Consider the following 27,229-nt stretch of genomic DNA (forward strand, 5'->3'; position numbering starts at 1 on the left):
CTACTCTCGTCAGCCTCGCGCCAGTCGCCGCCGCAGCCCGCGTCCGTGAGCACCGCGCCGCGCGCCGTGCCGGCCGCCGCCTCTCCCCTCAGCTGCCCCGAGAATACGGACCGGACATGGCTCTCACAGGTACGTCAGAGAGGCACTGCAACTGCATAGTGCACACTGTCTGCACCTAATCTAAGAATGAAGCCCAGCAAGGCACTGTTCACCGAAAGACATCACCATTCAAATTTCAAACGTGGCACGAGCTCGAGCGCAGTTATTCCCAGAGCCGTTTAACCAAATCACCGTTTTTATAGGAAGTGTCTCTTTAAACCATTAACTAGCATTTCAGTGGTTTGGTACATTACCAATGTCGGAACCAACTCATTTTTTTCATTATTTGTTGAATAGGTACTTGCAGTGCATCACATACTCGTTCAGTTCAGTTCAGTTCCATATATGTTAGTAAACACAGGAGAACACAGAAGCGGTTAAGGGGTGTGCAGACGACGAAGAATGAATCGTTCCCTCCCACCGCCGCTATTTGGTCCTGTTCGTCCTGACGTATATTATGACCTGCCCCGCTAGTTGTTTACTCTAGAGTTGAGTTCAAGCATTGCAAATTCGTCACAGCTCGGTGGCGTCCGACCGTTTAAGATGTTGGCCACCTTAAACGGTTTTTAATCATGAGAAAACCAAAAGGCGAAAGCACCCGTACGCTAACCAATTTCTTTCAATGGCTGCGGTAGGCGGTAGGCACGGGCGCCTGCATCCAATAAGAAATATCGTAAGCTGAGCTGCTCCGTGCCAATGAATCCCCGGCGGTCGTTCAATGTGTGTGAATTACGGAGGCGACTCGCCCCAAAGTCTCAATTACCATAGTTGAGTTCAGCTCATGAGCTGCAGACCTGCAGCCAGGGCAGATCTCGGCTATGGTTATTGTGCTGGGTAGTGTACGTTCTGCGGGACGTGCACTAGCCCTCCAAGCCCATATCATTGTCTGCAAATGGTTTAACACCCCCGAGTCCCGGAACGCGCGTTCCTTTCCATATCACTGCACCATCCGACTCCGAGTGAAACCCAGCCGTGGCCGTGGGCAGTAGGTCTGTTGGTTAATGTCCCACCGTTTAGCGATGATTGAGATGCACGGCGTGAGTACAAAGGATGATGAGCTGAGAGGGCGCGGATTCACAGACCGACTATTACAGTTAGAAATTGCCGAGTCTGCATGCAATAGTGATAGCCGAGAGGTGCCACGTCCCGGACGAGGTGTGCTTGAAAGCGAGATGTGGTTTAACGAGAGAGAGAACGACTTAAGCACAAAAGAATAGAGCCAGGATATCAAACCGGTAGGTGCCTCAAACATATTTCGTAGGTTGCCGCGTTTAACGCCTGTTCTGTATTTGAAATTAACATAACATTTAGATTCGATGACTTAAAAGTTAATTGACACAAGTTGCCTTCATAGATGAGAGCATTCTCATAAATGCACCCTGCCACTATCCGTTTAATCACTCTTATAGAGGCTTGGTGCGCTATACATAACTACCTACCTATCGGGCATATCAATGCGATTCTCAATCACTCTACGCATCGGTAATGGCCAGTGAACACCTACATTATTCTGCATACACTTACCTATTGGTTCCAATACTCCGTGAATATTTTACCGCTGGATGACATCGCCATCAGACACGGCCATATGCAGTTCGGCCACTAAATCCGGTGAGATAGATGTAATGACAACGTCTCAGCCGAGTGACCACCAGTCACATGACTGTGCGGCAGTGAACCACCTGAAGTTATGTGACTGCGCGGCGGGAGGCCAGGTCATTGGGTCAGCAGTGCGTGGAGCAGCATGTCGCACCTCGGCGGCCCTGTGGAGGTTTTCACTCACCGACCGGTTCGGCGGCCTTTCGCCTGGCTCAGCAGGACACAAACCGAACTGGGTCCACCGCCAGGCGGGGTCACGGCTGAGGAGGCTGATGGAGATCGTTTTGTCTGTTTCTAGCTTCGCTGACCATTCCGCGTCCCGACCATTTAACTCCGACCCTCCGGGCCGGCGGCAGGTCTCCCGTGGTGTGCTGGGCCCCATTACTCTCGGCACAATGCCCGAAATTGTGTCACCGCCCGGACGCCGGCAGCGCGAGAAATGCGCGAGACGGCGGCACCTCTCGCGAGTCACGTGTAAAACTCTGCCGGGTGTCCTCACATCGTTTATCAGGCCCGGCCTGTGCTCCAGTGCTGCTTTATGCTTACACCTCATCCAGCCCATGGCAACCGCACTGACTATCGAGTATCGACCATAGATAACAATATTTGATCGGTTGACGGTTGATCGGTTATACACACAATCTGTTTAAGGTACGCACAATACCTAATAACGTCATGACTTAAAAACGTAATTGGTAGGATGGTGTTCTACAGTTTTGCTGGTTTGAAACGTTATTTTGGGATTGCTATTTAATTATGACTTAAAGTAGGTATGAATGATGACCATGTGCTAATGCATAAAAACGGCCGAATAACAAAATCCAATATTGTTGTTGCTTTCCAAAAGCAAAACACAATTTCTAAAACAAAACGTTTTGTTTTCCGGCCATTTTTAGACGATGAGCACAAGGTTATCATTAGGTTTTCGTAATCAGAATGGCAGGTATACTTACGGTCTTATAAAACAATAAACTAACACAACGATGACAAGTCCGAAGTCGAATCATGGACCATCGGAGGCCGAATTCACCAGATAACCCGTTTCGATTCTCGACCGGACCGTAACTGCCCCGTGCCGAATTCGGAACTCCAGGGTCACCGACCCGCAGGAAATGACTGGATAATCTCGACAACAAATGCAGCAATGGCAGTATCGAAAGGAGCGCCTGGGACCGGTCACGCAACACTGAGCTCAAGAATCGTCTGACAATTGTTAAATGACGGTGCGCCTGAACTGCACGATCTTGAACATGCACATATTCACTCACCTCTGTGTAAAGTGTGAGTAAAGCTTAGCAATGTCACACACACTTGACCGTCCTTATATTGGTCCTGAGTCTTCAACCGATAAATAATTCGTAAGTCAGAGCTTTTAAAGGGACCCTCCCACCTTAACATTAGATTTGAGTTGAGATAGCCAAAATGGGGTCCCTGGCTCACAAATCACAATTGCCGGTTTCGGCACTCACAACATTGAGAAATGCCTTAAAGGGACAGTATCATCGAAAAAAAAATCAATGTATGGAGCTGATTTTTTTTTTACTAGCATTTCTTATTTTTCTGAATCAGAAAAACATAGTTTGAGGACCGAACTCGGTGAAAAATATTTTTTCATGAGCGAGTCATTTTCATGAGCGAACCACCACTACAAGCATGGCCGCCACTTTGGAAGCCTGCGAAATTACTACAGAACTATTCGAAATTACTACAGACAGCTATTCGAAGAACAGACACTTCGCCGGTACCCACTCTGGACAAAATTATCACATCTGAAAGAGAAGTTCTGCAAATTCTAAATTCCCTAGACGCAAACAAATCTACCGGCCCAGACAACATCCCTGTGAAACTTTTAAAATTAACTGCCATCTTAATTGCATCCCCTTTGTCGAAACTATTCAACAAATCACTAGCGCTAGGCATTTACCCTTCCAAATTCAAAGAGGCCAACATCAAACCAATATTTAAAAACAAAGGCTCCCCATCTGAGCCCACAAACTACCGCCCCATAAGTCTTCTTTCTTCGTTGTCCAAAGTTTTTGAAAAAATAGTCCACAAACACATATATGCACATCTTTCCCACCATAACCTCTTGACAGATAAACAGAGTGGGTATCGGCGAGGCCATAGCGCAGAACAACAATTATTATACTTGACACATAATTTATACAAAGCATTGGACTCAGAAAGCGATTTTACTGCTATTTACCTGGACATTTCAAAATACTTTGACAAAATTTGGCACGAGGGACTTTTGTACAAATGTAGACATGAATTTGGCATCACTGACTCACTTTACGACTGGCTAAAATCTTACTTGTCTGATAGACGACAGCGAGTTCAGATCGGCGATACCTTTTCAAAAACAGAAATTATCAACGCCGGATGCCCACAGGGTTCGGTTTTGGGTCCTCTTTTAGCCCTCATTTACCTCGATAACCTCTCTACTAGAACACAAAACGACATTTTATTTTTCGCAGACGACGTATCGCTTTATGCATCCCATACAAAACAAAATTTGAACACAACACAGACGTCATTACAAAATGATCTCAATGAAATACAAAAATACGGTAAAGAATGGGCGATTACTTTTAACGTAAGCAAAACAATACAACAGACATTTTCACGCAGCCCACAAAACACACCACCTGCTCTTACATTTGGGGACGACATAATACCCATTCACGAAAACCACGCTCATCTGGGAATGACATTTTCAAAGGACTTGCGGTTTCATCAGCACCTTTTTGTTGTTGTTGTTTGCAGACGACCGTCGTCTGTCTTCGTCGACGACTGTCGTCTGCCTTCGTCGGCGACCGCCGTCTGCCTCGGCGACCGTCGTCTGTCTCGTCGGCGGCCGTCGTCTGTCTCGTCGGCGATCGTCGGCCGCTTCGTCGACGACCGTCTCCTGTTACGTCGGCGGCCGTCTGCTGTCTCGTCGACGACCGTCGTCTGTCTTCGTCGACGACCGTCGTCTGTCTTCGTCGACGACCGTCGTCTGTCTTCGTCGACGACCGTCGTCTGTCTTCGTCGACGGCTGTCGTCTGTCTTCGTCGACGGCTGTCGTCTGTCTTCGTCGACGACCGTACCGTCGCCCGCTTCGTCGACAGTTGTCGCCGCTTCATCGGCGACCGTCTCCTGCGTCGACGATCGTCGGCGGCCGTCGTCTGCCTTCGTCGGCGGCCGTTGTCTACCTCGTCTGTCTTCGTCGACGACCGTCGTCTGTCTTCGTCGACGACCGTCGTCTGTCTTCGTCGACGACTGTCGTCTGTCTTCGTCGACGACCGTCGTCTGTCTACGTCGACGACCGTCGTCTGCCTTCGTCGGCGGCCGCCGTCTGCCTTCGTCGGCGACCGTCTCCTGTTACGTCGGCGGCCGTCTGTTGTCTCGTCGACGACCGTCGTCTGCCTTCGTCGACGACCGTCGTCTGTCTTCGTCGACGACCGTCGTCTGTCTTCGTCGACGGCCGTCGTCTGTCTTCGTCGACGACTGTTGTCTGCCTTCGTCGGCGACCGTCGTCTGCCTCGGCGACCGTCGTCTGTCTCGTCAGCGGCCGTCGTCTGTCTCGTCGGCGATCGTCGGCCGCTTCGTCGACGACCGTCTCCTGTTACGTCGGCGGCCGTCTGCTGTCTCGTCGACGACCGTCGTCTGTCTTCGTCGACGACCGTCGTCTGTCTTCGTCGACGACCGTCGTCTGTCTTCGTCGACGACCGTCGTCTGTCTTCGTCGACGACCGTCGTCTGTCTTCGTCGGCGACCGTGGTCTGTCTTCGTCGACGGCCGTCGTCTGTCTTCGTCGACGGCCGCCGCCTGTCTTCGTCGGCGACTGTCGTCGGGGGCCGCCGTCTGCCTCGGCGGCCGTCGTCTGCTTTCGTCGGCGACTGTCGTCTGTCTTCGTCGACGGCTGTCGTCTGTCTTCGTCGACGACCGTCGTCTGCCTTCGTCGGTGGCCGCCGTCTGCCTCGTCGACCGTCGTCTGTCTCGTCAGCGGTCGTCGTCTGTCTCGTCGGCGATCGTCGGGCGCTTCGTCGACGACCGTCTCCTGTTACGTCGGCGGCCGTCTTCTGTCTCGTCGACGATCGTCGTCTGCTTCGTCGACCGTGACCCGCCTGGCTGCATCGTCGCTGACTGCTAACCCGTCCGCTGGTCCATCGACTGCTGCCTACTAACGGGGCTGCTCTCTGACACCATGTCTTCATCGGATTCTGAGACCTCGCAACGTCCGGAGTTTGGGAGAAACTATGTTCGCCGGCTGGAGATGCAGCTGGAAGATGCAACTCGGCGGATCGGCGAGCTGACTGCGGTGATCAGAGATCGTGGTGGCTCCACTGTGACAAATTCGTCAGGCCCAACCAATCCGCCTGACGATAACGTGGCGCCGCCGCCAATAACGACCGGTTCGGAACGTGAACCGCTCCAACATCAGCCGGTAGCGACCGGAACGGCACCAGAAGCGCATCAACCGGGACCAGTTCCGGTGCTGCATCTTCTTCAACATACGCACAGTCTTCCCTCTTTTGCACTTGGAGGTGCGGTTAGCTTACATGAGTACCTACAACGGTTCGAGGAGCACTGCCAAACGGCTTATGCAGGCAGTCTCGATCATGCCTTGCCACTACTGAAAACGCTTCTGACTGGTGAAGTGGCCGACATCTTCAACGCATGCGGTGGGACGGAGACACCCTACGCCCGTCTGAAGCTGCGAATGCTCCGCTGGGTTGAAAGACAAGATGCTTCTGGACATCAGACTGCAAAGCAAAGATTCGACGGCTGCAAAAGAGTTCAGAATGAGTCTCTACCCCTCTTTGCTCTGCGACTGTCATCTCTGTTTGAAGACGCATACCCAGCCGCTGATGTGCAGACTTCGAAGCTACTTCGGGATCGTCTACTTGACAACCTGACTCCTCAAGCTGCAGATCATCTGAAGAAGCAAGAGCGTTACAACAAGGAAATCCACGGCATCACGCTCAAATGGGACAACTTCATCACGATTCTCCAATGCGAATGCTTCGAGGATGTCAACTCCTCACTTTTCTTCTCCCGGGAGACGCCCCCTGCACATCTTGGTTCTCGCGCGCGGAGCTCGAGGAGCAGGGACTCCAAGTCCACGCCATCTGCCAAGCCGGGAGCAGTTCAGCGTGGAACTCATCACACAGCGACGTGCAAGGCCTGCCACAAGGACTCACGACTGCAGGATGAGAGCGATTCTTCGGAATCTGATGGCGATCGCCTCGCTGTAGACCGACGGGTTCAGAGAGACGAAAGAAGAAGAAGAAGAACACGAAGAGACACAAGCCCAGGGGAGAGGAATCGTGACGAAGGAAGCAAAGAAGGAACATTGAAGACATGCAAGTTCTGCCACCGCCGTGGCCACGTCGCAAGCAACTGTTGGCGGAAGAACGACCTCTGCTTTTGATGTGGCCAGTCCGGACACTACATCCGCGATTGTCGCTCTGGACGTAGCCAAGAGAGGTATCCACGCCACGAACACTCGTCCTACCCGCCTGAGGTAGACTCAGGAGCTTCGGTGAAAAGAACGCGCAGCACACCGGTGTTTGAACCTTGTCTGGACAACTCAACAGATCAGATGCAGGCCCAAGACCCGGACTTCGAAGATCAGCACAGGAGTCGTTCCAGGGACGTTTGTGCTGCCCAACCATCAGCCAAACCCCGTCAGACTCAGCGTCACCTATCGGGAAACTAGGAAGTCACTCGGACGTCTCGGGGCCGCCAGTGACTGCACACAGCCCTGCATCTGAAGCAAGTCCCATGCCGGACAAAGAAGCTGGAGCAAACCTCAATGCAAGCAAAGAAGCTGAAACAGAAACAGAACCAGGCTTCAAAACTAGCGAAGAACTGCTTCCTCTAACCGCTGATCTGCTGCGTTCGAATGAGATCTTCACATCCGCCGTGTCTGCTGAGCCGATCTTCCGCTCCAGAGTTCAAGTCGGTTCGCAAGAAGCCACAGCCATCCTAGATAGTGGAGCTGATCGGTCTCTGATCGGGAGTCATCTCGTTGCGCAGAGTGACATCACGCCCTGCACCCAAGCTGTACATGCGATTGGAAGACGGGTGTTGCATCCCCTTGGGAAAGCGACAGTTCAAGTGACCATGCATGGAATCCAGATCAAGATAATCGATTGTCTCGTTCTTGATCAACATGAAACTCCCATCGACCTGATCATCGGAAGAGACTCTATGGAGAGATATGGACTAAGCCTGGACATCAAGACCAGATCTGTTTCAGGGCGTCGAAGCAATGGATCAAGCTGGAAAGTTTATCTGCCATCCAGTCTGCAAGACTCCTGCGTTCACTTCGAGACAGCCATCCCGTGCTACTCTGCCCAAGACATGCAGATCGGCTCAGGTTCAGCTGCGGAACTCCGGTGCAGTCTCGGACAGCAGTCTGCCTGTGGCATCTGCAAAGACAGTGCAAGACAGCTGGTCTTCACCGGCGGCGAAAACGAATCTTCGGCTCTGGATTTTGTCGCTGGTATACTTGATCCAGAGCACCCACGCATCCTGGTGAACAACAGAGGCCACACGACTGTATCCATTCGAAAGGGCTCAGCCGTTGGCTATGCAGACTCAGCGGCAGACAGTTTACTGGATTTTGAACAACCGAAGGTCGTGTTCGCTTCATCGATCGCGGAAGACGGCAGCGCAGTTCCGGCAGCATCCGAGATACCAGGCCTCACCGCGGATCAACAAAGCGCAGTGGAAGACCTGTTCAGACGTCATGCGGCGGTCTTCATGCGATCCGAAACGGACACACTGCACTCATCGATGACTGCTCATCGTATTGTGCTAACAGAAGATACACCGATCTTCATCCGACCCAGGAAGCTCTCCCCACCAGTGGCAGAAGAAGTGGAACGACAATGTCTCGACCTCGAACGACTTGGCATCATCGAGCGCTGCGACTCGGCATGGAGCGCGCCAGTCGTTCCAGTCCGCAAGAAGGATGGCACGCTGCGTCTGTGCGTGGACTACCGGCGACTGAATCAGAGGACCGTCACGTCACGCTTCCCCATGCCGGATGTATCGGACTCTGTGTTCGCAGCACACCGCAGCATGGTCTGGTTCAGCGGTCTCGACATCGCCAAGGCCTATTACCACCTGCCGATAGAGGAGTCTTCAAGGGACTACACAGCATTCAGCACCCCCAGAGGACACTGGAGGTTCAAGCGACTGGCATTCGGACTGAAAAACGCTCCAGCGCAGTTCCAGCGGGAGATGCAGGCCATTCTGCACGGGTTCTCCAGGCAGAACCTGATCATTTACCTCGACGATCTGCTGCTCATGGAAACATCGTTTGAACGCCACCTCCAGCTTGTTGACGACGTCCTATCGGCCCTGGAATCACAAGGGATCAAACTGAATGGCAACAAGTGCACCTGGTTCCAGCCTGAAGTGAAGTTCTTGGGTCATGTGATCAGCTCCAGCGGGTTGAGGAAGTCGCCAGAGTACCTGGAAAAGGTTTCCCAGCTCGAACGCCCGAAGACTGTACATCAATTACGTCAGTTCCTGGGTATCGTCAACTATCAACGCAAGTTTGTGCGGAACTGCTCTGTCATGGCAAAACCACTCTCGGAACTGACTGGATTGCCCCCGAAGACGGAGCTGAACTGGAACAAAGAGATGGACAACGCTTTCATGCAGCTGAAGGAAGCTTTGAAAGAGGAAATAACCCTCTCCTTCCCTGACTACAGCAAGGACGCCCGTCCGCTCTCTCTATGGGTAGATGCATCATCCGCTGGTGCTGGAGCCTGTCTCACCCAAGAGCAAAATGGGAAGACGAGGTACATCGGATTCGCGTCAACAACGTTCACAAAAGCCCAGCGCAACTACTCTGCAACTGGAAGAGAGCTCGCCGCTCTACGATGGGGTGTGAAGGTCTTCCACGCCTTCGTGGGCGCCGTGAGGTTCCGAATCTACACAGACCACCAAGCTCTCTTGTATCTACATAACATGCGTCTAGTCAACAGTCGTCTGGCACGTACCGTGGAAGAGCTGGCAGACTATGACTTCGAGATCTGCTACGTTCCTGGAAGCTTGAACTCAGCAGCGGACTTTTTCTCCAGAACGCTGCTCCAAGACGCTGAGGTCGAGTCGCCTCCGCATGGCCCTGATCTGCCCTCTGGTCTCTCTCACTGGTACAAACCGGAGGGAGGTGGCGATACCATGGTGGAGTGCCTGCAGTACTGGATTCGTGCCCATCGTCATCGTGACATCAGCAACGCCTCACTACGTCAAGAGCTACTGGATGAAGTGGTTCGGACACCCAGCAAGTACGACATCAAGTTAGACAAGCACTCCCGTCAAGACCTGAGGCTGATGCGGCTGCCGGGGCAACTGATGGCTATAGACATGCTGTCCGTGTTTGCGTCCCGGTACAACGTGCGGATCATCGTCCATTTCGGCTCACAGAATCCGTTGGTGTTCCGGAGACGTGGAAAGGAAGACGCACAAGATGATCCGGATACAGTCCACCTGCAATGCCTGGCTGGAGTACACTTCAATCTTCTGCAGGAGACGCCCGAGTTCGCAGGAGATGGTACTGTCCTCCTGGCGCAGGTTGAAGAGGACTATCGTGATGAGGTAACAAGCGAGCCACCACCACCAGAAGACATCGAGAAGGACGTACTCAATGGAAAAGAAGCACTCCCACAGTGTCAGAATCATCGAGTGACGCAGTGCACCGTCGTTGTGCGTTGCAACACCGTTCGAGTCTGTGCTCTGCTTGACACTGGTGCGGCGGTGGGCTTGATCAGCGCGGCTGCTCTTCAAAGGATCATCGCGGAGGACCCAGCACTGGAAGTTCGACGCACGAGCGTTTCCATCCAAGGCCTGTGTGGTAACACCAGCTGTGCAGAGTACGTCGACGTTGATGTCGCCATCTCACCTGGCAGAGAAGTCAGGGTTCCTCTGCTCGTCGATCGTGACGAGTCATTCGGTCACTGCATCCTGCTCGGTGCCAACTTCCTGAAAGCCGCTGGCGTTGTAATCGACTTCGGAAAGCGCCAAGTAAACTGCGGGGAGCACGTTCAGCCGATGTCCATTGCGAGCGACTGTCAGAAATGCCAAGACGTGAGGTGCGCAGCAGTGTCATCAGTCCCAACGTTGGACACTGTTCAAGAACACCAGCAGCGTCAACAGATCCTGCGTTCATTGATCCACCACGTCCAGAAAGGCACCGAGCACAAGAATCTTCCGTCAACTTTGACACGCTACCGCAAGTTTATCAGGAAGATGAAGATCACTCATGGTGTCCTGATGTACGAACATCCCAAACACGGGCCCGTGTCTGTAGTCAACAAAGACTGGCTCATCGACCTGGCTGTCGTCACTCATCTCCAGATGGCCCACATCGGACGCGACAAGCTCTGTGATCTGCTCTCAAAACAGGTGTTTTGTCCCGGAATGACTAAGGTCGTTGCCGACATCGTTTACTGCTGTAAAAGCTGTCAGCTATACAAAACAACTGCCCAAACGAAGGCACCTCCTACGCACAAGATTGAATGTGTTGAGCCATTCGAACTGGTTGCTGCCGATGTTCTTCTGTTCCCACGTACCAGCAGAGGTTTCATCGGCTGCCTGGTGGTCATAGACCACTGTTCGAAGTGGTCAATGGCGATTCCAATCCGCCGAAAGACGTCAGCTGCTGTTGCAACCGCTTTCGAACACCACGCTCTGGTGGCTCTCTTACGCAAGCCGAAGCGAGTGCTGACTGACAATGGTCCAGAGTTCTGCGGACCGGAGTTCGAGAAGGTGCTGGTCAACTGGGGGATCAATCACGTCTACTCCACTCCCCTCCGGCCTGAGGGTAACGGGGCAGTTGAGCGCTGTAACCGCTCCCTAAGTCAAGCCCTGCGTCTCCTGTCAGACTCCGCTGCCGACTGGGATGGACAGCTGGCCCGCGCCCTGGTCACCTACAATACTACTCGGCACTCTGAGCTAAAAGAATCTCCTGCCGAGTTCCTGCTCCAGCGCAAGCACGGTGGCGTCAGTGGCCCCATCGTGTCCTCGGAAATACAGAACTCCTGGAAGCCTGGTCACCCGGAATTCGCCCCATTTAGGGTCGGCGAACTTGTCAAGAAAGAAGCCCACCACCCAGGGAACATGCTCGTCAACAAGTTCCAGCGCCGCTACGATGGCCCGTTCGTTGTAACACGGGTCAACAACAACGGCGTTACTTACATCGTCAAGTCGGAAGACGGACAAGAGAAGCGAGTCCATCACTCACAGCTGCGTCCGTGGAAGAAGCCGCCGGCCTACCTGCTGCGATCGGGCCGCTGCATGCAGGATCTGATCTCCGTGGCTCCTGACCCTTCGCTGCAGGAGACGTCTGCGGTCGATTCGGCTGAGCGGTCACAGGACGCATCTCGGATGTCGCCGCCTCCGCCGCTGGAGTCACCTCGGCCGGGTGCTGGCGCGGTGGCCGAGGCGTCGCCGGTGGCGTCTACAACGCCTCCGCCGCCTTCCTCTTCTGCTGGAATACACTCGTCTCGCCTCATGACTGACGCGGCGACGGGTACCTCGCCGGTGGCGTCTGCGGCACCTCCGCCGCCTTCCTCTTCGGCTGGACCACACTCGTCCCGCCTCATGACTGATGCGGCGACGGGTACCTCGCCGGTGGCGTCTGCAGCGCCTCCGCCGCCTTCCTCTTCGGCTGGACTACACTCATCCCGCCTCATGACTGATGCGGCGACGGGTACCTCGCCGGTGGCGACTCGAGTATCCGCGCAGCAGACGTCACCCGGTCTGCGTGGAGCCCTTAAGGTGCGGTTTGATGTTCCCTCGTTGCGCCGTTCCCAGCGCGCGCGTCGTCCGCCGGTGAGATTTGCGGACTATGTGATGGATTAACGAGCCGGCATTTATTTCCTTCTAAATACTGTACTGTTGTCGTCTTTCGTGTGTGCACATTCCTATTTCTATATATTTCGCCGTGCAGTGGTGTGGAGGGGGGTGATGATACAGGTGAAGCTTCGTACACCACTGCGCGGCGTTGTGTTGTGTTGTGACGGTTACGGCGCGTCTGTGCTGTGGCGCGTGGCCCCGGTCCCGGCACCTCGCCGCGCCGCTGGCTGAGCCGGTCAGTTGCCGGCGGTCCCTGGCTCCGCCTCTGCGTGGGACTGGCTCGGCTCCGGTGACCGGGCGGCCGGCCGTTGGCGGCCATCCTCCCCGGTCCGCGGCGCTGGCCGCGCCTTTGCGCGAGCCGGACGCGCCGCCTGGGGCGCCGTTGCCGTGGCTGTGCCGGACGCGGGGTGGGCGCATTGTTGGACCGTGGAGTTGGTGAGAGCAGGTTGTGCGTGTGCATTGTCCGTGGTGGAATACAGCAAGAAGACATTCGGTGGAGTTTCGGACTGGCAGCGGCGAAACGAGAATCAAATGTTGAACGCCAACAACAGAGCGGCTCGGCTTGTGACTGGCACTTTATTTAGAACACCAACTGACAAATTGTTAAAAGACCTAGGATGGAACAAGTTAAAAACAAGAAGAGAGATGCACAAAATAACACTATATCATACACTCAATAGCCACATGCAAAAAACTCCCAACTACATCAAATCAATCATACCGGACACCCGCTCACAAAGAACAGGAAGGACCCTGCGAAATCACAGGAACCATACACTCCAACCACATCGCACCACATCCTATCAGTCATCGTTTTTCCTATCAACTGCCAAACTATGGAACCACCTCCCAGAATCATTAAGATCCTTGCCCCATACATCCTTCAAAAAAGAAATTAACCAGCGACTAGGGATGCCCAAACCCCCAAACTACTACAAAATTGGCTCAAAAACTGGAAATATTCTTCATACCCGACTAAGAACTGAAATGTCTTGTCTAAATTCTCATCGTTTTCAAATCAACAAAGCAGATTCGCCTGAATGTTCTTGCGGCCACTTCAAGGAAGATGTCCGCCACTACGTAATATTCTGTCGAAATTATGATGCCCAAAGGAAAACACTATTTGATAACGCTTCTCGTATACTGGGAGAAAATTTTGCAAATTACTCACCCGACCAAAAATTGAACATTTTTATCCACGGAGATCGCTTGAGAAGCGAGGGCAGTCGAAAAATGGCTTACGCCTTTCAAAAGTTTTTGACAAAAACAAATAGATTTTCGTAGTAACAAATAAATTCATTCAAAGTTTTTAAAATTTGCAATCCCGAGAGCTGAGCGGCTGATGGAACACCAAAATTTACCGCTCATGAGCGACTGGTCAGCGGCGGCGGCGGTTGTTTCACATGTTTTATTTTTGTTCCAGAGTGGTGCCTCGAGTTAAGCGATTGCGCTTTTGCACCACTCTGCTATCACTTTTATGTTGCTACATTGTGCCATATGTTTCATTGATCATGCTTTATTTCTCGTGTATCTTTTGTTCCTTAATAAACGTTTTGTGTGTGTGTGTGTGTGTGTGTGTGTGTGAACTGGCGCAGATAATACATTATTGACGCTACGCTTACGCGGCCGCTCTTCTGAATTCTGATTGAGTTGACGTTAGGGAAAGGCAGCATTAAGTATTGCCCAGAAGATATCACGTGACAAGCTGAAGGAATTCCTTCAAGCTGAAGGAATTCCTTTGTTGAGCCGCTAGAATCCGAAGGAAACAGCGGAAATTGCCTACGACTATTTAATGAATTTAACGGCGATGAATAAGTGCGAAAAACGTTTTGGCTTTATAAAATTTAATGAAATGACCAGGGTAAAAGTTTTATTACTGGCGGTCAATTCAAAACGGCGCAAACATTTAAACAGTGAAGACAGTGAAGCACGATTCAAAGTGTAGTACACCTTTCGTACTTTGAGCGGCGATAGCGGGATAACGGTGTGGAGCTTCGAGGATCGGTCTTCAGTTCCCGGACCAGAAAGGTGGGGCCTATGCAATGTCAAATTTCATCAAAATGGTGATAGGTACTGTCCCTTTAAATCGGAAATATTGAATTTCAAAATTGCAGCATTTTGATTCAGAGGGGCTAATGCATAGGAATACCCCTCTGAATGCGTGACGTCAGCGCAGATATCTAACGATTTTTCAATGTTTGACTAAAACGTTTTGTAGCACGCAGTGGTATATGCTGCTTTGCGCGCAACAAGTGCCGCACTTTCAGCTGCCAAACTATTGCTTCCAAATAAAGTCGCTAGGAACAGCGGAAGTAAAAGTCTAATATCTTGAAAACCGGTGAATATTTTTCGGTGAAATTTGGTAGATATTCGTTTTCGCTCTTTCTGAACCGAGCGACCTCACTTTCATGCCAATTCATAAACTTTTTTGAAGGTGGGAGGGTCCCTTTAACGCATTTCCAATAACGACAACGTTTTAGAAGCGTTGAAGAAAACTAAGTATATCTCATAATCAAGCAATGGAGGCTTTGCTATAGCCGTAGTTTTATCATCCCACATGAAAAAGTTATGCGTATATCTAACCGCGAGAAAATAGAGCAACTTGATATTTTTACGTATGAGCGGTTTATTTATGTTTCATTCTGTACCGTACCTAGTTCCTGAGCATGTAGCCGATTAACTATACTTACCTCGCCTTTTTAATAAATTATGTTTCGTTACGAGTGTAAGGCTTTGCAGTCTCAATGTCCAAATATAATTTGTGCGTCTCGCAACACCTATAAATAATGTAACTTTCAGTTGATGGAATAATTATTCATTTCTATAGGCATAGATCGAATGGGTGGAATTATTATTCATCAATACACCTTTTTGCACTCAAAATAGGCATCTTTTCATTCAATTTCGGCGAATTGCATTCAATTTTAGCGATCTCTCTATTCGAAGCAAATGAGAGATCGCTAAAATTGAATGCAATTCGCCGAAATTGAATGAAAAGATGCCTATTTTGAGTGCAAAAAGGTGTAATTGAAACCGCTTTAATGACGCCTAACACATTGCTGAACGTCTATTAGACGTTCAAACATCTTGTGCTCGTTAGGGGAGAGTGGGGTGGGTTGTATCAGTTTTTACTCCGAGACCCATAACCTCGTAACTATCCGTGATAAACTCATTATTTCCATACTATCTCCTTCCTTGATTCTTCTGCTTTTTTGTGCAAAGTAACTTTTCCGCTACCTCTACCAGTTTTTCTTCTACGGTCTGCCGAATAGAACAATGTTTTTGATACAACTTGCCCCATGGCTTGGGTGAGTTGTATCACATGGTGGCCGGTGGGGTAATTTGTATCACTAGGTATTTCACGTTTCAGGGAGTGTGCTTGCTACTGGTTTTGAACATAACAACAACATTAAATGGGGTTAATACAATGTATATGCTCAAAGGCTTCACTTTTATTAGACCAAACTTAGGTCAATGCAATCCGAACGAAACATCGAAACGAACGAAACATCAACAGACTAGATGCAAAAGTGGCCCGTTAAGAGCAAAAAAGCCAACACATTGTGCCGAAATGGAACGAGTATTGACTAGCTACCTACAAACGAGAGACAGGGCTTAGCTTTCGCGATCAAAAGCAACATACCCATACATACATACATGTTACAACATACCCCACCCGGCTCTGATACAACATGTACCTCGCCGCCATCTTGGAAAAAACATCCTCGTGCTCAAAAACAGCGGACAGCTGGAGAAATCCATTTTCACTAACGCAGCCTTAGAACCTACCCTCACCACCGCTACGGAGATCTTTCAAATTCGTGCACATCTAAATGCCCAAAACACACATTTTCTTGCAACTCATTTTTTTAGAATGACATTAAAAAAACATAAAATCGGCTCTCACCTCGAGACGCGTCCACCCAGCCACACGACAGAACAGGGAAAGATGGCGCCCGGAAAACCTCGTCGGCTGGTCGTGTCACGAGCGCTATCTATTGGATAAGTTTGGCACAATTCGCCCTGATACAACTTGGACATGATACAACTCTCCCCGCTCTCCCCTAAACATAATTCTTAAAGGGACAGTATCACCATTTTGATGAAATTTGACATTGCATAGGCCCCACCTTTCTGGTCCGGGAACTGAAGACCGATCCTCGAAGCTCCACACCGTTATCCCGCTATCGCCGCTCAAAGTACGAAAGGTGTACCACACTTTGAATCGTGCTTCACTATCTTCACTGTTTAAATGTTTGCGCCGTTTTGAATTGACCGCCAGTAATAAAACTTTTACCCTGGTCATTTCATCAAATTTTATAAAGCCAAAACGTTTTTCGCACTTATTCATCACCGTTAAATTCATTAAATAGTCGTAGGCAATTTCCGCTGTTTCCTTCGGATTCTAGCGGCTCAACAAAGGAATTCCTCCAGCTTGAATCACAATCTCCCTCCAATGTATGACGTTTATCACGTGATTGTCACGTGATATTTTCTCCCATTGTCAATTGTCACGTCCAATTGTCACTCCCTCCAATTGTCACGTTATATTTTTATAGGCAATACCTAATGCTACCTCTCCCTAAGGACAACTCAATCAGAAGAACGACCGCGTAAGCGTAGCGTCAATAATGTATTATCTGCGCCAGTTCTGTAGTAATTTTGCATGCTTCCAAACTGGTGGCCATGCTTGTATAGTGGTGGTTCGCTCATGAAAATGAATCATGAAAATGAAATGTGGTTGCAATATTTTTCACCGAGTTCGGTCCTCAAACTATGTTTTTCTGATTCAGAAAAATAAGAAATGCTAGTAAAAAAAAAATCAGCTCCATACATTGATTTTTTTTTTGATGATACTGTCCCTTTAAGCATCACTCGATACTTTTCATTTATGGCACGCAATAGTAACAAATTTTGATAGACCCTTCATATAACGTGAATAATGAACACGGCCTTTGGTTCGTGACGATTTGTCAATAATTCAGCCACATGATAGAACCAAAGAAGCAAATTGTACCTAAGTGCGGTCATCAATTGTAAGTGCGGTCATCAATGAGTTAAACCCATGATTGCAACTATGTACAAACCACGTACAAACGTCTAACTATATCGTCAAATTATATAAATATATATTATTATATAATTGATTATTATTATATAACTGCATTATATTATTATGTAAACGTCTACCTTGTGTAAAATGTCTACTGCACTTGAAACAACCTATTGCACGTCTGGAGTCGTTGAGCCAGTCCGCATGTACTCGTAGCAAAGGGAATCAAACGTTCGACCTCAATGCGTATTAAACCTGAAAAAACCTATTACACTATTCGAATAAGGGTAACACTTATTTTTGTTTTAGGTACTTGGAGGATACTGGCTAGCTATAACGGTAATATACCTAATTGCAAGACGACAGGCACATTGCGTCGGCATGGGTACACAAATTGGACCGTTTCTTTGATGGAACATTTCTTTTTATAACGCCGAACATCCCGACCGTTACAACGTTTAGATTTGCTCTAACGAACCATGATTCCTCTTTCGTGGCAAACGGCGCTATAAACAGATTTGGTTGGCATGTTGTCGCGAATGGGGCTTGTGCTGCTTCCCGTACCGCGGATTCGAGCCCGCACCTGAGCTGAATGTGTCCCGTGCTGTGTTGCAGCGTCGTCAGTGGTGCTGGCGCTGGTGCTGGCGCTGGTGCTGGTGGCTGGGTCTGAGAGCAGGACCCCCCTCCGCAGCCGACGAGTCGCGCCCCATGCCGACAGGTGAGCCCAACCCACTCCCGTGACACTTCCACTGTCCTCTCGAGAACCAGTGGGGTGCTCTACAAGCGAGGGAAAGTGTTATAAAGGTTTTAGAAAACTGACATTGCTAAAGAACAGACTACCTTCCTGGCTACCTACCTACTTTTTTGTGATCAACAATAGGTAAAACAGTTAGGTATTACAACTAACCCACAAAGGTACCTAATACAAAATATCATCCAATTGTTACTTCCGTCCCCATTCGAACATGTCACAGCCTGCTGACCTGCACACCGCCCTGTGCTGAGTACGGCCGAAATCAGTCCGATCTGGGCCACCTCCCGCCGGGATGGGACCGTTCGCGGCGTGAGGTGGCGCGCCGTTTTTGCCGCGTCATCAGCGGCTCGCACGTGCGCGCCAGCCGGCTAGTTGTCGCCGCCGCGCTGTGGGTGCGAGCAGGTGACCTGGTCGGGTGGCACGTTTTGGGGCGGTCGGTCTCAAAACGTGCTCAGCTGACTGGTCGGTTATATAAGAAAGCCGGCCTGCGGGGTAGCCTGCCGAATAGCAGTGCATACCAAACGCGTAGCCGTAACAACTATGCTAAGTTTGTAAACACCTCTGACATTTCTGTCCTCATCCGCGCGGTCTGTCTCGTTGCAGGCCGGCGGGGCGGAGCTCGGACGTGGCGGAGCCGCCGCCGCTGTTCCGCTACTACGTGCTGGACCGACGCGGGGCCGTGGAGCGGACCTTCCTCTCGCCGCAGCCGCTGTCGGGCCCGCCGCCAGCAGCCGGGCCTCTGCCCCAGATGGACAGCGTGGTGGCCACCATCGGCACTATCGTCAACGCAGAGGTGGCCTCGATGGGCGGCCGGGACCAGAGCACCGTGGCGCCGCGGGTCGTTAGCTACCAAGCGGAGGAAGTGGAAAAGGTGGCGCCACAGTCACCGGAAGACAGTGAGGAGGCGCCACAGTTGCCGACAGGCGGTGAGACGGAATATTGGCCCCAGATCGACAGTGCGGTAACCGACAGAGAGTCTATGTTCAACTCTGAACAGGAGTTAGTTGAAGTGGAAGATTTTAGTGAAAATGATCAGCAGGTGAGCAGTGACGCGGGCGATGAAAGCTATGCTGAGCCTGAATCGATCGAAACACCGTCAGTGCTGCCCCCTACCGCACAAGAGACACACCACACTCGGCCGAGTGTGCCTTACATCTCCCCGTCGGTGATGTCGTCAGTTCTGACTCCGGAGGAGATCGAGCTGCTCTCTCAGCTGAATGTGGCGCTGCTCTCAGACCCCGAGGTTGCCATGACGACCGAGGTGCCGCTGGGTGAAGTCGCCTACATGCAAACAGAACGGACCACACCGTCCAAAGTTCACTACTTCGTACCTGCGTCGCCGACCCCTCACGGCGAACAGAGCGACTCGCAGTTCGGCCCAATACCGACAGAGGCGCTAGAGGGTCGCGTGAGCAGCCAAGGAGAGCCTATCTCGGCGATTGACGAGGATCCGACCCCGCCGCGGCGCCGGCCGTCCCACAGAGCGCCGGTGCGGTCCCCGACGATGGACGGTATCACGGGCGGCGGCCTGCGTCCGTACACAGCCGAGGAGCTGGCCGCCCTGGAGGCCGCCTACCTGGAGGAGGAGGAGGCGGAGGAGCCGCTGCCGCTGCACCCGGTGGTGGACAGCGTGTTCTCGCCGTACCTCTCCCACTCGATCGCCTCCCGGTTCATCCCGGACGCCATCGGAGCCGGCCATGGCCACGGAATGGCTCACAGTGCGGGGTCCGGAGCGACTGGGGGACAGGGACAGGAAGAGAGAGTTCCTCCCGGTCACGAGACCCGGCCCCTGATCGTGAACAGAGAGACCATCAGTGCCGATCAGATCAAGGCCATGGAGAACTTGGTGGAACTTCTGTCAACTCCCGTCAAGTCGCAGGAGACGACCTCAACCATCGACACAGCTCCAGTGACAGCTCAGCAGAGCGCTTCTGAGACCGTCGACGCCAGCGGAGCCGTTCCTTCCGACATACAGTCCAGCGAGCAGACGAGTCTGGAGGAGGACGACCTGCTCATGGTGCTTGGTGAGGCAGCCAGCAAAGGAGGGAGTGTCGGGTCCAAAACGGCACCCGCAGCGACACCCTCAGCGAAACCGACAGCACCTGCAGCGTCTCCTGTGTCGGGCGGCGCTGCGGACACTGAGCTGGAGGACGGCAGCGGGTCCGGCGCCGAGCCGCCCGCCGTGCGACCCACCTTCACCCTGTCCAGTCTGTTCCGACCCGGAGCGCTGGGAGCCGGGGGATTCCTCTCCTTCTCCGGCGAGGTCGGCTCGTCAGAGGACGGCTCCGGTGAGGCTCCTGACGAGGACGAGGCGGTCTCAGAGCTTCCTCATATTCTGCTGGATACGGAGGAGGACCTCTCCTCGCGGGTGCGGCCGCTGACCGTGGGCTATGAGCAGACGCCGGAGCTGAACTTCAGCAACGAAATCCAGCATCACGAAGGTCACCATGATGAGCACTTTGAGGCCGAACATAGGCAAGATCACGACGAAGGAGATCACAAAGTGCACGATCCAAGCTACTACATCAGTGCCGAGAATAAGAAGCATCATGAGCATCACCACGAAGGCGCCGATCACGAGTCCCACTCCGGCGACCACGCGCAAGGTCACGGCGACCACGAGGGTCACCATCAGGGTCATAAAGGTCATCATGGAGATCACGGAGATCACCACGGAGACCACAAAGAACACCACGGCGATCATCACGGTAACCACGGCGCCGGAAACGGTATAGGTGGCGCCACCTTACGGTCGCCGCCAGAGGGCAGCCTGGGTCTGGAAGACACCCTTCTGGACGTGGACCAGAGCACCGACACGTTTGTGGAAAACATGAACCGACTCGGGCTGTCGCTCTACCGCCGCCTGGCGCCCGACTACCCCAAACAGAACATGGTGTTCTCGCCGCTGGGTGTGAGCAGCAGTCTGGCGCAGCTGTTCCTCGGGGCGCGCGGCGACACGGCCGACCAACTGGACCGGCTGCTGCAGCTGGACACCATGACCAGCTTCAACCCGCACGTGGGCTTCTTCAAGTTCCTTCGCTACATGAACCAGGCCGGCGAGCACGCCCAGTCGGCCGTCTGTAACGCTCTGCTTACACATACGGTGGGTAACCGAAAACGGGTCACGGGTAGAGTCCAGCTCCGCGTCCTCGTATTTTATTCGGTGCACAGCTGACATCATTTAGGTGTCCATTTTCGACATTGCTTGACTGAACCCCATAATTAGCAACGCGCATGGTGTAAAACATGTGGGTTTTATATGAGACTTTTATATGTGACTTAAAATATGTAAGTTTTATTCAATGTTACATCTAACTAAATGAACGTAGTTATTAAAATATCTAATAACCATCTTAAAATGTCGTTTTTTGTTGTCGCAGGAGCAGGGTGACATGTTCAGCGGCTACGAATTCTTGCTGTCGCGCTTCTACCAGCCAGTCATCGACAAAAATGTGAGTACCGTGAATGTGTATAGGTACTGCCTACCATCCTACCCCGGTACTTAGTTTCATGGCCGGGCAATGTTCGTCACGTGCACTGGCATGCAGTATTGCTTCATCACAAAGTATTTGCTCCACTGAACGAGGGTCGATTAGTTCACATGAGATCAGATGATTTCTGACTGATTAAAAGCAGTACCGGTAAGGTGACCGTCTCTCCTCTCTGTCTTCAAGCTATCCCGGCCATGCCGATCTGAGACTTCTCCGTTAACATGACCGTATGTGACCCCTTTAACCAGGCGGACCTGAAGTCGGCTCCGGGAACGGCCATCCAGAAAAGCATCAACAGCTGCGTCAGCAAATCGACCGGCGGCCTGGTCAGCGACTTCATCCGGCGTCCCGAGAGCCTGCCGCCCGTGGAGCCCTCTCTGGTCACCGCCTCCGGCACCTTCTTCAACGTGAGCTATGGCGGGATTACTCTTTAAGTATGTCTTCTTTGAATTAATATAAATTGGTAAAACAAAAAGTGGCAATTTAATATTAAAACCACCTATGTTGAGTAAAATGTCATTAAAAGCGAAGTGGGCATTTAAATCAATGATATTTTCACTGATAAGTGATAATTTAAACGGAGAGCGTAATAATGCTCTTATTTCACTATGCTTATCGGAAGGCTAGCATGTCACCACATAGGACCACCGAAAGTCTCCCTGAGGCGATGTGCTGTCTCCGCCTGCAGGCGACGCTGGCGCCCTCTCTGGACGTCCGGCTGGTGGACACGACGTTCCTGCGCTTCCCGTCGGCGCTGCGGCGTGTGCTGGCCACGGCCGGTGTGCGCGTGCGCGGCTCCCTGCCGGCCGGCTACAGCGCGGAGCTGGACTGCACGGTGGCCGCGCTGCCCTACTCGGACGGACAGCTGCAGCTGGTGCTGCTGCTGCCCGGCACCGCCGGACGATTCAACGCCGACGGCCTCTCGCAGCTGGAGTCGCGCCTGTCGCCGGCCGCCTGGCACCGCCTGATGCGCTCCGCCACCCCCCAGCAGCTGGAGGTCACCGTGCCCATCATATCACACCGGACCGAGGCCGAGCTGCGCCCGCTGCTCGGTCAGCTCGGGGTGCGCGCCGCGCTGACCGAGGGCAGCGCCGACTTCTCCGGTGTGAACGGGCTCAGAGATCTGCGGCTGGGCGGCGTGCTGCAGGCGACAGAGTTCCACCTCGGGGACGGCAGTGTGCTGCACGCAGGACACGCCGGACATGGAGACCATGGCGGACACGGGGACCATGGTGGGCACGGGGACCATGGCGGACATGGCGGACACGGGGACCATGGTGGACACGCCGGACATGGGGACCATGGTGGACATGGGGACCATGGTGGACACGGGGACCATGGTGGACACGGGGACCATGATGGACATGGGGACCATGGAACCCACGGGGACCACGGGGACCACGGAACTCACGGGGGCCATGGAACCCACGGGGACCACGGGGACCACGGAACTCACGGGGGCCATGGAGCCCACGGGGACCACGGAGCTCACGGGGACCATGGAGACCACGGAACTCACGGTGATCACGCGGCGCACAACGATCATGCAAACCATGCGGACCACGACGGACAAAGTCACGCGAACCGCCTGGACCACGGCGCACACGGCGCGGGCTCGGAGGACGACCTGGAGTTCCCCACGCTGCCGTCGCCGCTGTTCTCGGACCGCGCGGGCCGCTCGCGGTGGGCCGTGGGCCCCGAGCAGCTGCCCTGGGAGCAGCACGGCGCCCGGCCCGCGCAGCAGCCCCTGCCGCCCGGTACCCCTCTCGTCAGGGTCAACTTCGAGCGGGCGTTCCTGTACGCAGTACGCCACGAGGCCACGGGGGCGATCCTCCTCATGGGGCGATACTTGGACCCACACAGTTTTGCATGAAGGCATGGCCCGTGTGGTCAAGTCAGGTCAGAGGTCATGTTAGGTCAGCAGTATCTACGCGGTCTGGTCAGGTCAGAGGCTGGGTCACGTCAGGTTTCAGTCTGAATGGGTCGACACAGCATTAGTTCTGAAAGACAATGAATCCGTCCAGATGGCGGTGCAGGGTCCGATGGACCTGACATCTGATGGGCTGCAACAAAGCCAGACTCTCCCACATTAGGCGTCCGGACCAATTGCACGGTCTCACGGTCTGGGACGGTTCCGAACTCGGGACACACGAGCGGCTGCCTTTCTGCCCCTGAAACATCAAAAAATGTTTCACCGAGTTAATTCCCTGTGAATCAGAGGAAAAAGGACGACTGAGCATCGCCATCTTGCGGCCAACAGAAGCTAGAACGGCCAACGTCAAAACCCGCGCCCGGGATCGGAATGCAAGAGCACATCAACAGACTAAAAGCTGCAGCACCCTTCCACACAGCCTGTCGTACCTTCGTCATTGTTTCACTGGGATCCATTAGTTGGTTATGTGGCGTGATGATGCAATTTTCATGTGGTCGTATCCGAAGGTTGGGACTTTTCAATTAGACAATCACTATTCTTTAGAATTGTGATTTTCTATTGAAAATCCCAACCTGAGCTACCTCTCTAGGGGGGTGTTTAGCGTTTCTGCCGCGATTTTGGTCATTTTGATCCCCGCGAAAACGGCTCGATAGATTTTCTTGCCATTTTCAGCGTTTGGTCCCGTATCGGGGAGCTACCAGCTGGCATCGGTCGCTTGAAATATAATTAACCCGTTTTGGGGTAATCGGCACGTGCATTTTCCCATAGGGTTAACATGGGGAAAAATTTAAAATGCGATTTGCGCAAAAACTCCACGTTAGAAATGAATTATATTTTTAGGGTCGAATCTCGGGCCGGGACCCCACCTCATGATGGTAATTATTTAAAATATAATTAACAAAATTTTGGGTAATCGTTAAGGACAGTTACCCCATGCTGAGCCTATGGCGATTTCAAAAAATTATTTTCAAATCGATTTTGCAAAAAAATTCCACGTTAGATTTTGAAAAAGTTCCAATATGTTCTGCCCCGGGGTGTCGGCTACCACATGGTATGGGTCAGATATGGGGCGATTGAAAAGCACGTGCCACGTGCAAACGTGTTTGATGGGGTAACCTCCGGGAAAATCCGACATTGGCCAACTGGGGGTCCTATGGCTCCGAAACCACTCCACCTAGCGACACCAAATCAGTGCAGCCGGTGAGCAGATGAGTCCAGCTGGTCGCACCAGTGGTCACGTGGCGCACGTGCTATTGCACGTGCCGTGGCACGGGGTCAATTTTTGTTCTTAAATACACCAACATTGTGAAATGCAAGGAATGGGGGAAATAGCCGTCAGGCCGTCAGTTTTTATGATAGAGTCGATCTGAATACGGGTATAGACACAGAATGAACGGTGCTAGAAAACTGCTATCTCGGATTTTTTGTAAAATGAGAAATTAAAAATTCTAGGGAAATTATATATTAGAAAGGTGAAATTTCCCTAAATTTTCTCGTTTTTCGAGTTTAGCCGTCCACTGTTCATCAACGGTGACACCGGCCGGGATAATCTTTTACATGCTGATGGCTACGTCGATGGGTCATTACGTGGCGTGAACGGTGAAGCTGTCACAGGTCCGGCACGTGCCACGTGGCCACGTGTTTGAGTCGAGTACCTCCCAGATTATCGTGTATAAGCCAACTTGTGGCCTTATAGCACGAAAACAGCAGCAGTCAGGAAGCCTGAAATGGAACAATCGGTGAGGGGACAAGCCCTGCTTGCACGACCGGTGGTCACGTGGCACACGTGCAAATCTGGGCACCTCCGCTGCGGAGATATTTTATAGTGAAATATTCAAATGTACATAACTTTGTAAGTTTAAGTCCGATTGGGCTAAAATTTGGTGGGTGGATGAATTGTTAACCGACATGAACGAATGCGCCATGTTTGTTGCAGTGCGCCACGTTTGTCTCAAAGCGCCATTTTTGCCGCAAATCGCAGAATGTGCGTAACTTTGTCGAACATGGGACGATTAGGGTGCGCTTTGATTGAGGGATTGCTGCTTAAACGGCAGATATGAATGCACCACACTTGCCGCAAGGCGCCATATTTGTCTTAATGCGTCAGTGTTTGCGTTTTGCCTACGGCGGGCGTTTTTTTTGCGGCGGTGTTTGCGTTTTTTCGGTGTTTGCATTTGACGGCGGGCGGCCGTTTTTGCGTTTTTGGCGGTGTTTGCGTTTGGCGGCGGGCGGCCGTTTTTTGCGGCGTTTTGCGGTTGGCGGCGGGCGTGCGTGCGTTGCGGGCGTTTTTTGCGGCGGTGTTTGCGTTTTTTGCGGTTTTTGTGTTTGACGGCGGGCGGGCGGGCGATGCGGGTATTTTTGCTGTTTGCGTTTGGCGGCGGGCGGCCGTTTTAGCGGCGGTTTGAGGCGGGCGGCCGTTTTTTTTTGCGGCATTTTGCGGTTTGCGGCGGGCGGCCGTTTTGTGGTTTGCGGCGGGCGGCCGTTTTTTTACGGCGTTCGTTATTTGCGGTTAGCGGCGGGCGGCGGGCGGTCGTTTTTTTTTGTGGCGTTTGGCGGTTTGCGGCGGGCGGCCGTTTTTTGCGGCGTTTTGCGGTTCGCGGCGTGCGGCCGTTTTTTGCGGCGTTTCGCGGTTGGCGGCAGGCGATGCGGGCGTTTTTTTGCGGCGGCGGTGTTTGCGTTCTGCGGCGGACGCGCGTTTTTTGCGGCATTTTGTGCGTTTTTTTCTGCGGTTTTCGGCGGGCGGGCGATTTTTTTGGTTTTTTTGCGACATTTGCGTTGGCGTTTTGGGCGTGCGTTTTGCGCGTTTTGCGGTGTTTGCGTTTTGCGGCGGGCGGGCGGTTTTTCACAATTAAAGTCCCAACCTTCGGATCCGCAGTGCTGTTCGATAAGCGCTGCCCGGGCCTATTTGACGGACCTGTTCACCAGACTGCAGTTATACCCTGAGTCGAGGGGGGCTCCGGTATGACTGTCGTCCGTTCAGATGTTACATTTTTGTTATGATGGTAATGTGCGTTTGTTTATTGTTATTTGATGCTATAAAGTATGAGATATGTTAGCTACGAGAATGAACCGACGAACAAGACATACAACAACGTAAGAAGCATCGCTTCACTGGGCGAAATATGGGCATGTTGTCGATGATTTTAAGTTACAAACACTGTCAGTGAAGGCCGAAACACCGACCAGTTGGAATTAAAGTATCTGGCCTAGGAGGCATGTTTGAATTTTAATAGCTGGCACGTCAAGGTGAATTAATGTTGAAAGCGCTGTTTTGTACATTGTTGTTGCTAATCAATACACATTATTTGTAAGAATGACCTTCGATTATCGTCATCTGTCGGTAACGCATCGTCATGCTATAGGATCCGGCAACACCCGATGTAAATCTATATCAGTGCAGCGTTCAGCCACTGTTGCAGTGACCAACAGCGACACATCGAT

At 52.2% G+C, this 27,229-nt stretch overlaps 1 protein-coding gene across 2 annotated transcripts; it reads left to right on the top strand.

Annotated features, from left to right (window-relative positions):
• Positions 1 to 27,103, top strand: LOC122380109. 2 transcript variants are annotated; one of them, XM_043362928.1, is made up of 7 exons: positions 1 to 129; positions 18,226 to 18,328; positions 18,968 to 21,467; positions 21,745 to 21,816; positions 22,104 to 22,262; positions 22,544 to 24,285; positions 26,691 to 27,103. In XM_043362928.1, exons 1-6 carry the CDS (start codon positions 117 to 119, stop codon positions 23,726 to 23,728), a joined length of 4,032 nt encoding a protein of 1,343 aa, XP_043218863.1. In that variant the 5' UTR covers positions 1 to 116; the 3' UTR covers positions 23,729 to 24,285; positions 26,691 to 27,103. The 2 variants fall into 2 exon arrangements, with proteins under 2 accessions (XP_043218863.1, XP_043218864.1); XM_043362929.1 differs by having other exon boundaries at positions 21,751 to 21,816.
• Positions 27,104 to 27,229: the final 126 nt, after the last annotated feature.

Source organism: Amphibalanus amphitrite, unplaced genomic scaffold (assembly GCF_019059575.1).
Source record: "Amphibalanus amphitrite isolate SeventyFive unplaced genomic scaffold, NRLGWU_Aamphi_draft 000091F_arrow, whole genome shotgun sequence".
Classification (NCBI taxonomy): Eukaryota; Metazoa; Arthropoda; class Thecostraca; order Balanomorpha; family Balanidae; genus Amphibalanus; species Amphibalanus amphitrite.

Bases quoted from the DNA above. Each gene is read 5' to 3' on its own strand.
- LOC122380109 (XM_043362928.1), top strand. The intron at 21,468-21,744 runs GTGGGTAACCGA...TTGTTGTCGCAG, and splicing joins ACGCTCTGCTTACACATACG to GAGCAGGGTGACATGTTCAG. The intron at 22,263-22,543 runs GTGAGCTATGGC...CTCCGCCTGCAG, and splicing joins CCTCCGGCACCTTCTTCAAC to GCGACGCTGGCGCCCTCTCT.